The 14250-nt window shown below is 53.8% G+C and overlaps 2 protein-coding genes across 2 annotated transcripts; one reads left to right on the top strand and one right to left on the bottom strand.

Moving 5' to 3' along the window:
* The first annotated feature begins 1096 nt into the window (after positions 1 to 1096).
* On the top strand, positions 1097 to 1937 carry V8C40DRAFT_71184 (uncharacterized protein). Its single transcript, XM_083223342.1, has one exon. It carries the CDS (start codon positions 1224 to 1226, stop codon positions 1761 to 1763), a length of 540 nt encoding a protein of 179 aa, XP_083070261.1. The 5' UTR covers positions 1097 to 1223; the 3' UTR covers positions 1764 to 1937.
* A 2303-nt stretch (positions 1938 to 4240) lies between these two features.
* V8C40DRAFT_252725 (uncharacterized protein) lies at positions 4241 to 4593 on the bottom strand. The gene has a single exon (XM_083217453.1). The coding sequence runs from the start codon at positions 4574 to 4576 to the stop codon at positions 4346 to 4348; it is 231 nt and encodes a 76-aa protein (XP_083070260.1). The 5' UTR covers positions 4577 to 4593; the 3' UTR covers positions 4241 to 4345.
* Between the last annotated feature and the right edge of the window lie 9657 nt (positions 4594 to 14250).

Raw genomic sequence — 14250 nt, 5'->3', positions numbered from 1 at the left:
TATGCGCATCATACCTGCTTTGCAGCTGATATCTCCCGCTGTACGGTGTACGAGTAAGCAAGATCTCTCTCATGCCAGCTATTTTGTCTGCTCTGTGCGCGGCGCAGGTGCAAGACCCTGTGCTGTGCCCTTTGTCTAGACTGCAGCCCCCTCGACTGAAAACCACGGCGACCTTTTGTGGCATAGACGGGGGCAGCGCACCAGCCTCCGGGCCGCTTTTTGCTGCAGATCACTAGTTGGGGTCCCCCACCAGATTGTGAAGCATACGATACGATACTCCTCGTCCTGGCATGTATGTACAAGCATGGAGCGCTGCCGATATTACTGCTTGCTTGCGCCTGCTTGGCATCTCTTCGCAGGTACAAGTACGTGACAGTTGTTGATGTGGGCAAGACTCCCTTCGCAATGGCGGTATTAGTATTTCGTCGCAAACACTGGGCTTGCGATCTCGGCTACGAGGCAGCTCGTTTATGTGAGATGGACCCCCGAGCAAGGGTCCCGGAGGCGTATGGGTGCTCCTAGTAGCACTGCTGGCACGACAAGCAAGCACTTCCTCCCGTGCCCAGCACAGAGTACCGGTACATTAAAAGCCATTTAATCTCTCAGCGAGGGGGAGCGTGTCCGAAGTATGTATGCGCATGGCCATTGACATGCCGGGAAAGCCTGCAGGCTTTTTCGTGAGACTCTCGCCGCCGTTATAAGCATCTGGAGCATCCTGTCTTTTCATCGTACGAAGCCGAGATGCGTCGTCGAACTGGATGTCCTTGGCGTCGGCTCAGCGTTGCTCCTCGTGCTCCCACTGAGTCCCGGGGGGGCACCTCCAGCCAATCCCGTCGTGCAGGCCACCAAGGCAGAGGTGTTGCTGCTAATCGATGCATGGGCGAGACAGATGAGCCTCCATGCACATGTACGTCAGTAGGGACCTACATGAGTGTACATATCACCGCAACGCTTCTTGCTTTTATGCACGAGCATAACACACCCACCTACACAAAGACAAGACAGATACTTTGAGCCTTCGTTTTCTTCTTGTACGTCCTTAAGTCTGCTCGCTCAGCAGCTTTGGACCGAGCATTGAGGGCGCAACCTTTACTACAACAAGTCAGACGGAAGTCGTGGCAGAAGTGCCCCAGTCATTGCTTCATGGTGCGCCTGCGGCGGGAGAGCTAATGTATCACTACGATTAGCAGTATTCGTATGCTGTACTCTGTACATCCTGACACATGCTGCTTGCGTGGGACGAGAGAGACAGAGAGGGTCAAGCAAGTTACTGTGCATCAACCGCCCAGATCTTGGTGAGCTTGGACCTCGCAGGCTGGCTGGCTTTCTCCTTCAACACCGTATCGTACAGGCAAGCCACGCAGCGGTGCTACGTAGACGTACCGAAGTGGTTGAAAGTAACGGTACAGGTGCGGTGGCCCTGCCCTTGCCAGCCAATTTTCGTTGCTCCTATCGGCAGAGCTCCCTCCTCGCCAACGTCTCGTTTTACCTGTATGTACATATGTGATGGTGATCATGCTGTAAGGAGCATCGACGACGAGGGGGGGGGGGGCGAGGGACCGGGGGCTGGTCCTGGTCACACACAACACGCAGATTGCTCTCATGGCTTTCTCTTGGCCTCCTCCTTCAGGTTCTCTCTCGCTCTCTTGACCTCTTTGCCGCCAGCCGCCGCCCTTGTTGCCCGCAATCTGCCCTGTTTCTCGTCCTACAATTGCACGGTAACATTGCTTACTCGTGTCAGTTCATATCGCATGTTTTCTTGACTGCCACATTGGTCAAGCGAGGTTTGGGATTTCTCTTTCTTTTTTTTTCTCCCTCGTATGGGGAAATGTTCTCGCCCGTCTCCTGTCATAACTACACGTATTGGTGGTCCCGGCAGGCCACCAACAGCTCAACCATGAGGACTTGTACCGTGACCATGGAAGGGAACTGTGCGATCTGCCCACGGACCATCTCGTTGGCGGGCGGATCCCTTGCCTCTGAGCTGGCAAGGGCCCAACACAAGACAAGAAGGAGAAAACAAAGCGGTTGATGCGGGTTCGATAGAGAGAGAGAGAGAAAAAACCGTGAGGAATAAGACGAATGGCCTAGCCAGCGAAGCTCTGTCCAAAGTCAAGCCGAATCGTGCACACGCCCCCAGCCTGCACGCCCCCCCAGAGTGTGGGCTCCATGCAAAATCGGGTATGCAAGGGAGGGGGCTTTCTCTCCATCCATCAACATGCGTGCGAGCAACGCAATAAGCGGTGAGGGGAGAGAGGCCCAGGCGCTAGACAGATGGAGCCACCACAAGAAGAAAGCCAGGCCACAACCACAAAGCCCCAGAGTCTTTGCGTCTCCAGTTTTGGAGGCGAGCAAGGGGGGGGGAGAGCCAAGTCCCCTCCTCCTCCCGGAAGGGCCCTCACAGGCAAGGAATTTCTCGCCATCATCGGACATACAATGGTCCCCCCTCCCTTCCCCCATGGGCGGCCGAGCAATGTTCGGTCTGACAAGACTGCCGGGAGGTGCCCCGAAAAAAGCGTGAGCAGAGAACGAACCACGGCATGTCACGTTCTCTGCTCCGGGCCAATGCTCCACTCGGTGTAGAGCAAACGGACGTCAGGATTACAGACTACATATAGCACTGACCACGTGGTTCCAAAGAGGCAAACCGCTTATAGAGACTGTGCATGAATTGTCAGTTGAGGGAAGGGAAAAGAAGACGGAGAATTGATCACGCCAAAGATCCACCTCGCTATCTCTTCCCAATGCTTGCGGGATGTGCACGTATACATACATTGTACGGAGTACGGTATACGTAAACCTAGACGGTTTTTGCTACTCACTCGTACATGTAAGACCTGATAGACAACGCCACTGCTGCCATTTCATTAAAATGAAAATGAAAGCCGACAGGCTCGGCATGTCACTAAGACTGCGGGAATTCACAGGGCGAGACAATCCAACGGCCGGTGCTGGTTGGTTGGCTCAAAACGGTTGAAAGGCAAAGACAACAAAACGAGACTATTAGTGACCTCAGCTGAATCATGAGCAAAGTTGTACAACAGCGTACAAGGAAGTAACAGGGGGAAAAAATAGGAAAGATGGCGAAGACAGATGATGAGTAAAGGGAATACGAATTGATCTCCGTTTTCTTCTTTCGCTTTTAATCTGTCCATCGCCAAGATCGACGGTCTTAGAAGAAATCCAAGGGGGATTGCTGGATTGTCACGGTCAAACACCATCCATCAACATCACCTTACCTCGCCTGAGCCATTGTACATGATTGATGGCAGAATTTCGTCCACCAGCCACATCCTCATGTCAAGCCGCGCCCTCTCGGTACTTTGTATTGTTTGTAGTCTGCACCTGTGGTGCATTCACCACTTGAAACAAAACGTTGGGTGTACTTGGTAGTTCGTAATAGGGTAGCAGTGGATATTGCTATCAGGCAGATTCATGAGGGGAAGCCAAAAGAACAACCCTCGGTCTTCCATGTGAAGCGGACCGTTCTTCCACGCATGTACTTCTTACCTGTGCTCTAATGCCGAGCCGGGGGGGAGGGGGGTCTCACCAAAAATACACGCTTGTCCCATATGCTTGCAGGCAGCTGCGCACCCACCACGATGATCTGGCAATGTGGATGTGAATTTGAATTTCCTTTGCTCAAACTCCAGGCAGTTTTCTGTTCATCGATTTGCCTCAGTCACATAGCTCAAGTAGGTACTCCCGAGCAAAGGGAATTGTGAATTGATGGACCGGGGCCGGGGGTCTCCTGCCAAACGCCTGGCAATGACCAGCATAAAGAGGGAACGTCAACTTCTAGATTCGGCTGAGAAAGCCACAGTGTGAGCAAACACGAGATACGGAGCGAGAGCCCAATGGTGCAGGCAGTCACTAGCTCCGGGTCGCAGGGCTCCTGTACAGCTTCGCTTATCAATTCCATTGAGTTATTGGATAGCTCATCCTGGAAAGCTCCAACAGACGCTGGATGTGCTGGCTCGACAAAACCGCAGTAAAATGCTTTTCCCTAGCCCGAATGCTCCCACAACAAGTCCAGCCCTGCAGAGGCGTTGACGTGCTTGGCTGGTACTAGGGTGGGAAGCCACACAACAGCGCCGGCGACGGCGGCGGACGGTGGCCCTTCGCGGGATCTGGTGTGGTATGGCAGAGACGTGGTGTGCTCTCATTGGCCTGGCTGATATTGAGGACCCTCGCCGCCCTGGCCACTGGAGTCGCTAAAAAAAACAACAACCGCAAAGTAGCACCAAAGACTCATCTCGTCTCCAGTAAGCCCTGGCAGCAGAATCAGGAAACCGAGAGAGCAACGAGACAGAAATTACCCGCGGATTAGACCGTGGCCACCGGATCAATCGTCCCAGCCCACGGCCAATGGCATCTCAATGGGTGGGCTGTCTTGCCCAGAAGCTGAGAAAGTAAGAAAATCTCTATCCATTCCGATCGGAAGATGTTGTGGAAATACCTCGTGCTGTTTGTTAGTGAGATGGTTGTGGGAGACGTACCCCGGAGATGGTAGACATACCACCAACAGGATTCTCAGTGTCAGTGTCACAGGTGAAAACAAAAGTCTCCATGTCATCACGAAATCAAGCTAAGGCCAAGCTGTACCGGTGCTTGGATCAAGATTGTGTGAAACCTTAGCAAAGAGACCTCCGGCATGGTACTGGAGTCACAGCACTATCTGCACATTCTTGCACTAGTTGGAGCTTCACCCTTCGGCCGGGCCTTGTAGCGAGTGGGTGGTGGACGATGGGAAGCGTGACATTGTGAGTTCAAACTCAAAGGCGCCCAGCGTGGGTAGGTAACCATCCCGCAAAAACGTGCATTACGGGGAGCACCGCCCAGCTGCTCCGGAGTCGGTACCTACTTTCCTGCTGGCTGACGGAAGTACATGCTCGCATCCGGCCGCCAGAGGAGACGGGAAGGCTAATGTAGGATCTATCAAATAAGAGCGACAACCTCCACCGAAACTGACACTGGTACACAAAGGTGGAGAGATTGAATAAATTTCAGCCATTGTACATGGACGGTCATGTCGGATAGAGCCCATGCCAAGGGACGAACGTGCATGCCCTCTTGGTTGATTTGGTGAGTAATATTCAGATTATGGCAAGCAGAGGGTCCAAGCCAGATGCTAGACTCTTCCCTTCGCCAAGCTACCGGGTTAGCCCCAGGCAGAGATCTCTTAGTCGTACGTTGTAATCCAAACCATGACGGTTGAAAAGAAAAAAAAAAACCGAGGGCTGGAAATGGCTGGTCTTGAAACCGCTCAGGAGGGACCCCATGTCTATTCCAAGACTCCACATCAACGGGTATGATTGGCTATGTGTTAGACATACATAGCCGCTGTGCATCATGCAAGTGCTGCAAAGCTAGCATGGCCACCCCTCCCCCTCTTCCTCTGGCTTGGGTTGTATCATCCTAAACAAAGCTTCAAGCTAGGAGCAAGGCTGCAGGGACTCTGCCGCCATTTCAACCTCGAATTAGGGTTGACGGAATGAGAAGCGAGGGAGCATTTGGCCTCAGCCATGGCAAGATTTCAATGAGGATACGCCTGGTCAGCACCGTTGAATTGTCCAGGTGAGCTGGTGAAACATTGATTCGTTCATCCTTTATGACAGGGAGAGCGGTTTGATGATCCGATTGGGGAGAGCAGCATTTGTGGCGCAGAAGGCGTGACTCTCAGGCCTGAACAGCGACGCGGGCTTCGAATTTTACCGGAGCTCTTGTATGACGATGAAAGGTCGACACTCTGGAACTCCAAATCGTCGAGATGCTATGCAGCGTACGACAGACTCGCGTGGTGTGTAGACTCGGTGTCACAGTATTCCATGCGGGAACTTGTACTTGTATCTTGTACGAGGGCTTTCGATGAGAGAGGGGCTATGTTTTGGAAGACGCAGACGTCATTGCCAGAGTTCCTCTCACAACCTGCCAAACTACTGGATTCCAGGTGAGAGAGAACGAGTAAAGCATATAGCGTAGATCAATAGATGAACACATGCATCGCAATGGCTCTCTGCTGATATGGGACCCTGCTCACGGGGGGGCCAAAAGCATCAAGTGCCGTGAGTGCGCAGCTTGCACGCAAGCGCGGCTAGCATACCTGCGGAACCACCCCGTAACAAGCAAATCCACTGGATTCCAGACCGAGAGATAGGATGGAAAACACGCTTGCACTCTTAGGAGCCGAGCCCCCTTGGAAGGCAACTGAATCTTCTGATAAGAGTCCGGCATATGCGGCGTACGAGTAGCTCCCGACTTGAGACTTTGCCAACGGCAGCGAAGCAGGGCTATGAATGAGATGCTTTGGCCGGGGTTGTCGGTATGGCCTTATGCCAGATCAACCCGCGGCTCATACTGCAGCATGTCATGCATAATGAGTCTCAGGCGCGCACATTGTGCAGTGTATCCGTAGCTGGTACCTCCAAGGAGGCAGAGCAATGTGCCCACCCTTGGCGCTCATGGGACAAAGAGCCGAGCGCAAAGCAGCAAGAAGCTGCTGTCATTTGATGGCAATCTCCAAACAATGCCAGCCCGAATAATCTTCCCCGTGCATGGGTCGTGGTTAAGCGCGTAGCATGTACGAGGACTCGAAGCTTGTTCCAATATTGTTGCCAACGGCCTCACGTCCAGCTGGGTGGCAATCCCCTGCCCCTGGTCAGGCACTAATTTTCATTGATAGCTTAGAAACCATGGCATACTCAATTGATTCGTGGTACAGTTTACCACTCCCGACCGCCGGAGCAGGCCGTTTTGATTTGGCACACGTGAATGAAAACAGCTAACCGCCTCCACTGCGGATAACAAAGCCCTCATTGGCCTTTCCGCAGGCTGCGTGATGGTTGCTCCGAAGTAAGACAAGGAAGATCAAGATTGTAGCCAAAATTATACTAACTTCCGAGAGCGAGTTGGTCGTGTGGCTGGCCATGTGTCCTTTGTTGAAACGTGCTGGCGAGATGATACAGCCAGTGGGGAACGGCCAGCTGTCAAGCCTCCCCAGATGCAAGACACCACAACTGCTCTAGTTGGCTGGTTGTTTCTTTTTTTCTTTTGGTATCCCCGCTCCTGCAAGGTTTCTTGGTGACATACGAGAACCGGCCACGATGGAACTTCAAATTAGGGAGGATCTCTAACGCCGTCTGAGCTGGGCCTGACCCATTCTCATACTAGTCGTCTGTTTCGTCGTAAGCAGATATTCCCTTGAGCTCGACGATGTACGGAGGGAGAAGACGAAAGTCGAAGCTGGTCGAGGTAGATCAAAGAGAGCGGGAGAAAGCTTGCCAACTCATACCCCCCTCCCCCCTCACCCTCCACTTCCTTCCCCCTAAGCTCAGGCCATGCTTCGATAATGGATGGCTGGTAGGAAGTACCTGTACGGCGGGAGTGACTTGAGTACAGTGCGAGTAAATTACCGGCACCATATCTTGACCACGGCCAGGTACTTTTGGTACTTGTGGACATTAGCAATGGCAGCTTTGCGGAAGGATTTTTTCTGGCGTCCCAACGGTTCGTAAAGGAGACATATCAGTGTATATGAAAGAAGGGAGAGGAAAGTGGCAAGAGATATGAGTTTCCAACTGATATCCCAGCAAACAACTTGTCCGCGAACTCAAGCAGGCGACAAGCTAAAGCCTCTTCTGCCAAAGGGGGAAAGAAGTGCTCTATCCTGCAGCTGGTAGAGCAGATAGTGTAGTTGATCCATGGGTCGAATTAATCAGTATACACGGAGATCCATGTGGAGTACGGATACGGAGCAGAGCAATCGTACACAACAAAGAAGGATGTTTTGACTGCAGATACGGCGTGCCGGTAACTCGGCCGTGAAGCGTCCCATTCTCAGCGGCCTTGGTGGCGAACATCGTCAACAGGTTTGTTTGCCGCGGCTGTGCATAACCTTTTCATGCAAGATATGTGCAAGACACTTCATGGGCGAAGCTGTGTCAATGCATGTACGGATTCTTGCACACGCCGTGGCAAGCGTGCATCAGGCAAGATGGGAGGCGCTTTAGTCCCCGACGGAATCTTGCATTCGGTCGGCAGTACCCCACTCTCCTTCTGCAGTGGCACCACATCCTAAAGCCGGCATGTGGCGGATATCAGATCCTCGTCCACCATCTCAGGACCTGCGTGAAAATAGCCATAGTGCGTGTGCTTTAAGGATAGAATGGCAAGTACTTGTATGGCTGCGAACGGGGAGAGCGAGGACCGCAGTCGAAAGGTATCAAGTCCGCATTTCCAAGGCCAATCTTGCTTTGCGGGAGAGTGCAATGTAAGGGAACTCTCCGGGATCGCAATGGTTGGCAGGGAATACCTTGCAAATTTTCACTTGCGCTTGCACTTGCGCCTCTCCACATATGCCAGGTCCTCGGTGATCGCAAAACGCCCGCCTGGTTAAGTTATCCTCCGGCTGTGGGGTCGCCGGGCTGGAGGGATAGACTATGCTCCGTAGAACAAATGGATGTTGAGGTCGGCGTTGCACCCTTTGATAAGGCGCAGACTCCAGTTGTGCTATTGTATTTGCCTTTTCCCTAGCGACGCCCTTGGGGAAGCCAGGGGAACGTGTCGATTGAGTTTCCCGCGCAACGAATGATATGCTTGTAATTGTTGCTTGTCCAATTTCTCCGACGGATAGGATGGCCCGGTGAACAATGTCGGCTTCTGAGGTAGGTTATCTTGGCTGTATATACACATCGAGAGAGGGGTGTAGATGTGTAGCCGAACAGGCGCCCTAGTCAGATGAAGTATATACCACATCGAGGATAACATGTGATGCCGCTGCGGATGGAGCATGGTCGACTGAGGTTATGCCGGTTATCTTGCATCTTTGAACATTCGTGCACACTTGGCACATGTAGCACAAACTTGTCTCGGTAAGTGTTGCATAGGCATATGCGGGAGCTAATGAGAGTGTCTTGGATGGCAGCAAGTTTAGCATTGATGGACTGGCAGTGCGTGAGTGGCAGGTGTGATTAGGGCCAGCTGGTGCCATTGGCCGTACTAGATTGTTTCTGGGCGAATTGTCTCGCCCACGCCATGACGCGACCATAAGCCCAGGTTGGGAGCAACCAATGGCTGCCAGTCGAAGGCAGTATTGCACACGAATGGCTGTGGGCTAGCTGGAATCGAAGTTGCTCGTTGGGGTCAACGTATCAAGGCGGTTTTTGGGTCAAGTTCAAGCACGATGGCTGCGGCCCTGTGTCGAACCAAGAGTTGCGAAAATGCCTTGCAGAGGCGCATTCGGACTTGCGGCTCACCCATGGAGGAGCGTTTCCCCCCGGACATGCAGGATCCTGCAACCGTTGCCGTGCGCTTGGACCTATGCAAGATGGATGCATCGTGGAACTCTGTTCCTGATGCGAATGTGCGTCGTTCCCCATCATGCGTGCGTGCATCTTGCATCTCCAGCCCGGCTATGGGCGCACGTTGGCGCTATGCCATGCCAGATCGCCTGAATCGACTGCCTGTTGCAAAGCCCACACTGTTTGCAAAAGTTCGCGCAGAGAAGAAGAGCCCTGTGCCTGTCTATGCCTGTAGTCCGTAGTCTGTCTGCTCTGTTCTGTACATACTGTATAATAGACAGTAGAGCATTCGTGTCGGTCCGTAGCTCCGTTTCTATTTTCGGCAGCGTCAGGTCGAGGCTCTGGCCACCCTGATCGTCTGAATCCTCACGGCACTTTTCGTTTGAGGCTGCAGGAGTGGCGCTGCAGCGGAAGCGAGCCGAGGATCGATTTGGCTCGATGCAGATTAACAGGTGATGGTGTTTTCTGTTGGGGATGAAGCTGGATTGGCCACCTTTGCTCGGTGAGTGGTCGCAAGCTCTGTCCAAGTGACTTCCACCTTCTACAGAAGCATGCACCCACGGCTCTACCTTCCTTCCCTCAGATCGCTGCAGAGCGTCGATCCGAAGCGGGGTGTTCCGCCCAGTACGCCCTTATCGATACTGTGCAGAAGTGCAGCATGTACAAAAGTCTGCAGCAATTTGATGACTAAAATCTGGAGGCGCCCACTGATACAAAATATCCGGTACCTTTACAACTCATATCAACGTGTCAATGCTAAGTAAGCTGTCACGCACGTGTCTATCCGTTAACAGTCAACGTGTTTGGCGTCTTCGTAGCCACAAACACATAGATCACGACGCTCTGCCATCGCTAGGCCCAACAAAAGATTCAGTGGAAATAAAAACTCAACTGCTCAAGCCTGTGACCAATCTCCCCAGCGTTGCCGAGCAGCTTCCCAAGTGCAGCTAACTCACGCCAATACTGTACTTGGACCGACGCAAACTCCACCTTGGCAAACAGCTAAACAAGTACCTGCAGAGGCTGTGCGCCCTAGCAAGCCGAGCCGGACGGTATGGTAGCCTCTTCACCCACAAGGCTAATGCCCACAGCAAAGTTTTGGCCTTTTCCATGCTAATCCGGTTCTCATTGACAAAAGCCCATGTGATGTCACTGGGCAGCAGGTTTCCACGTATAGGCTACCTTGCAGATATGGGCTGATAGCGCACGTACTAATCGTAGCAACCGCATAGTACAAAGTCTACCCTCTGATGACAGTGGAATACGAAGACCGGAGCAGAACTAACATTCCAAGTGTGCTAACCGGGCAGCTTTTTAGTGGGTAGTCGAGCATCAAACTTTCAGGAACAGGCCGAGGAACAATGCGGAAAGGCTACCAGAAGTTGGGTATCGCGCACGTGTTTGTGCTTTTAGAACTTTGATTATGACAAAGCCACTTGGCTTAGTGCTGCAACAGAGTTCCGCGGAAGCTGCTTGGTATGCCGCAGTGCAAATCAACAGTTTACATTATTCGAAAATGGTGTTGATGTGATCTGCCCACCAGTGGCAGCATTGTGCTGATCAGCGGAGAATGGCTTCCAGATTGGTGTGGGCGCCACCGCTGAGCTGTTTACTGCGGCCTTGTGCTTCTTCTTCGCAAAAAACACGAAAAACACAACACTCGGCGATGGCGCACTCTTCCGAGCTGGCCCGCGGCCGGCTATATGGATAAACTTGGGCTCAACTCCCCGGCCTCACGCACAAGTATCCATTTTGCTTTCACAGCTGAACTGCTGCTAGCTGTTTGAATGGTGCTGGGCAAGTAAGCCCGTGACGTCGAATCATCTAGATGCCAACAATGTGCTGACCCTGAGTCGAGTGCTTGCTCGGCGCTGAGTTGAGGACCAAGTACAGAGGCAGAGGTAAGCCGGACCACTCGTATCGAGACGAAAATGGCCTTGTCTCGGCCACGCCTGAGTTGCTCGGCGGATCGGTTCGAAGGACGGTGTACATACGCAAAATGGGTTTGCTGACGGTGGCCCAGCCACTGGCATTGCCGTTCCGTTGGCAAAAGCAGCCGAAGCGCTCGAAAATGCTTCGTCGGCCGACGGCTAAGCCGCTCCCAGACTAGCACAGGCAGGCCACAACAAGAGCCAATGGCCTGAAGTCGATGCTCATCCCGAGCTGGTGTCGGTATCTCACACGCTCCAGGCCAGCTGTCGCGCCCTGGACCCTTGATGCCGACAGATCAGGACGGAGCACTGCTGATGTTCGCACCTGTAAATCCGCAATCCCAAAAGAGAGGATAGGATTCACTGATCATGTTGCTTGCCACAATGCCCACCAGGATTTCCTTCCCCTCCCTGGTGCCAAGGCAGGGACGGGAAGCTCATGGATATTAACCCCCCTCCTCTAAACTTCCCAAGAGAGAAGCGCTTGTGTCTCCCCGAAAGGCTGTCGAGTCTTAGCCTGCGCTCTCGCTAAGTCATCGCAGGGTGGCTAGCACCATTCATCGCCCGGCCCCCCCAACCCAGAATCGTCTTATCTAGGCAAGATCTCTGATGCGATTGTCTAATCGTATCAACCCTAGTCCCATGTACGAGTACATGGTACGGTAGCACCAGGCTCTGCATCCGCAGCAGAGTGAGGTCCGCTCTCAGACCGACAGTGCTCGTGCTTGTACATACGGGGCTCACGCCTGGACACGCACATGGTATCCGTCGTAAGAAGGGTCCGTGGATGTCAGGCCATGCCCAATGCCCAACAAAGGGACAGACAGAGACAGATGGCCAGATGGAGGGAAGACGAGAAAGCGGTGGACGAGAGTCAAAAGGGAACGACAAGAGCTCTGGAAGAGCCAAGCAAGCGCCGTCAGCACTCTGGGATTTGTGGCCGGAAGCCCCGTCTGCCCGTTGTCCGTCCGTCCCCTGTCGACAAGTCCAGGTGGGCCGTAACTCTTGCTAACGACCATCGACCATCACCACTTCACCTTGGCTCCATCGAATCCTGGTGCAACGCTGATCCACCCACGCCGCGCTGGCACACCCCTCTGACCCTTGTTCGCGGCCAGGCCCTGCGTTGGACGCCCAGCTCCACCCCAAATCGCAAGTCTGTACTCGTACGTGCTTGGTCTCGCAACAAGTACCGTCCGCGCGCCATGGGCCTTTTTTTGCTGCGGAACTCCTTCGCACCATTCGGGAGACAGCTTGTCTGCAAGCCTGCAAGCAGTGCGCGCCCAACTGTGGAGCCGGCGCCGTGGCGGAAGAGACCTGCAGATGCTGGCAGGAAGAAGGTTCGTCGATTGCTGCAGCGTTTAGGCCTCTACGGGCGAAGGATGGCAGGATATCGCCCCTAGCCAGCAGAAGCTGACCTGAGGGCGGCGAGAGGGCGAAAGAGGGACAAACAGCCCAGAGAGAGAGAGGTTGGGGAAGAGAGGAGAGGGGCTCCCCAGCTGAGGGTGCTAGAGAAGGACAGCGGACAGACCGGGCGCTGCGCTAGAAGCAACTGGCGCCCGTATGAGGTACCTGCTGTTTGTATGGCACGAGCGTAAGAACACAAAGTACCAGAGCCGTTCACTTGGAGGTAGAGGCAGCGCCAGTGCGTTGTCCCTCAGCGCGATAATGGCCCCGACGCAAGCTACAGCGGGCAGCTCCAGCGCCGAGTGCCCTGGCGAGGCCCGGGGTATCATCCATAGATGGATTGAAGTGAAGCGGGCAGTACGAGGCACTGTGCCGTGGAGCAGCCCGGCGGCTGGAGAAGTGTCGGGACTGTACTCGTACCTGCGCGCGCCAATCGCACCCAGCAACGGCCGCTGCGATGGGCCTCTGCGCCATGTACCGGTACCGGGATGCCTTGCTCTGCTTGCACAGTCACGGTGATATTCCATGTCCATCAAATGTTGCCAGCAGCGCGAGAGAGCCCACACCAGGCCGAGTCGCCAATCCACAATTTGGCCTAACCGCGAAGGGCTGCTTGGCTTGTCTTCTTGTCCAGACCCCCCCCTGCTATACCCTACCGCTGCTGGCTCGTACGCGCCCAAGGGGGCCGGGACAGGACATGGCCTGGATGTACCGGCTGGCTGAGCGGTACCTCGTACGCACCGGCGACTGTGCCCAGCACTGTCCAAGTACAAGTCGCCGCTGGACAGTGAAAAGTACCAGACCCTACCGTCCCCGTCCCCCTCCACTGTAACCAACTGGCAGCGCTCAGTTCCCCACCCCGAGCTTGTGCTTGTCCACTCTGAACCTTGACTCTACCGCTATTCCCTGGCCCGTCCCAGGCCCCGTTGGTCTGCTCCCCTCAACCGCCAAAAACAAAACCGTCCCCAGCCTGGCCTGGCGACAGTCTTTTTGCTTCTCTTCCTCTTGTCTTCACGACTCCACCGACCTCCTCATTTTTTCCTTCTCTTCCCTTGTGGTTCAGTTTCCGAGACTGAAAGGCCAGGACCAAGGTAAGTCGAGCATTGAGTCTTTGTCTTTTGTGCCTTGTCCGTTGGCGCCGTCTTATTCCCCACTGCAGTCAGCCGACTGAGAAAGAGAGAGAGAAGGTCAAGGGAAAAAAAAAGAAAAAAGAAAAAAAGAGAAAAAAAGAGAGAGACATTGCCAACCACGGCTTTCAGTCTCTACATCTTCTCTCTCGTCCGCATAGCCCGCCTCTCCTGTCTTCCTCGTTCTCCTTCTCTTTTCTTTCTTTTTTCTTCTTGCGCATCTCCCCCCGCCTCTTCTTCTCTCTTATCCGGCATTTAACGCAGCTAATCGGTCTGCATTGCAGTAGTGGGTGACCTGACCAGGAAGCGAACAAACGTCTGCAGTTTGTTTGCACACAGCTGTGGCCCGTCCCAGAGCTTCCTCCACCCTCCAAACCGACCTTGTCCTTTCAATCGCAGCTCCCATTCCTCTCACTTTCGACTCAAAGTCATCCTTGCCCGGACTTGGTTGCAGCGTCTGTTGCACCGCCCGTCATCACCGACTTT

Source organism: Trichoderma camerunense, assembly GCF_050948025.1.
Source record: "Trichoderma camerunense strain CBS 138272 chromosome Unknown V8C40scaffold_16, whole genome shotgun sequence".
Classification (NCBI taxonomy): Eukaryota; Fungi; Ascomycota; class Sordariomycetes; order Hypocreales; family Hypocreaceae; genus Trichoderma; species Trichoderma camerunense.
This window is presented reverse-complemented; position numbering and strand designations above follow the sequence as displayed.

Bases quoted from the DNA above. Each gene is read 5' to 3' on its own strand.
- V8C40DRAFT_252725 (XM_083217453.1), bottom strand. From the start codon at position 4,576: ATGACATGGAGACTTTTGTTTTCACCTGTGACACTGACACTGAGAATC.
- V8C40DRAFT_71184 (XM_083223342.1), top strand. From the start codon at position 1,224: ATGCTGCTTGCGTGGGACGAGAGAGACAGAGAGGGTCAAGCAAGTTAC.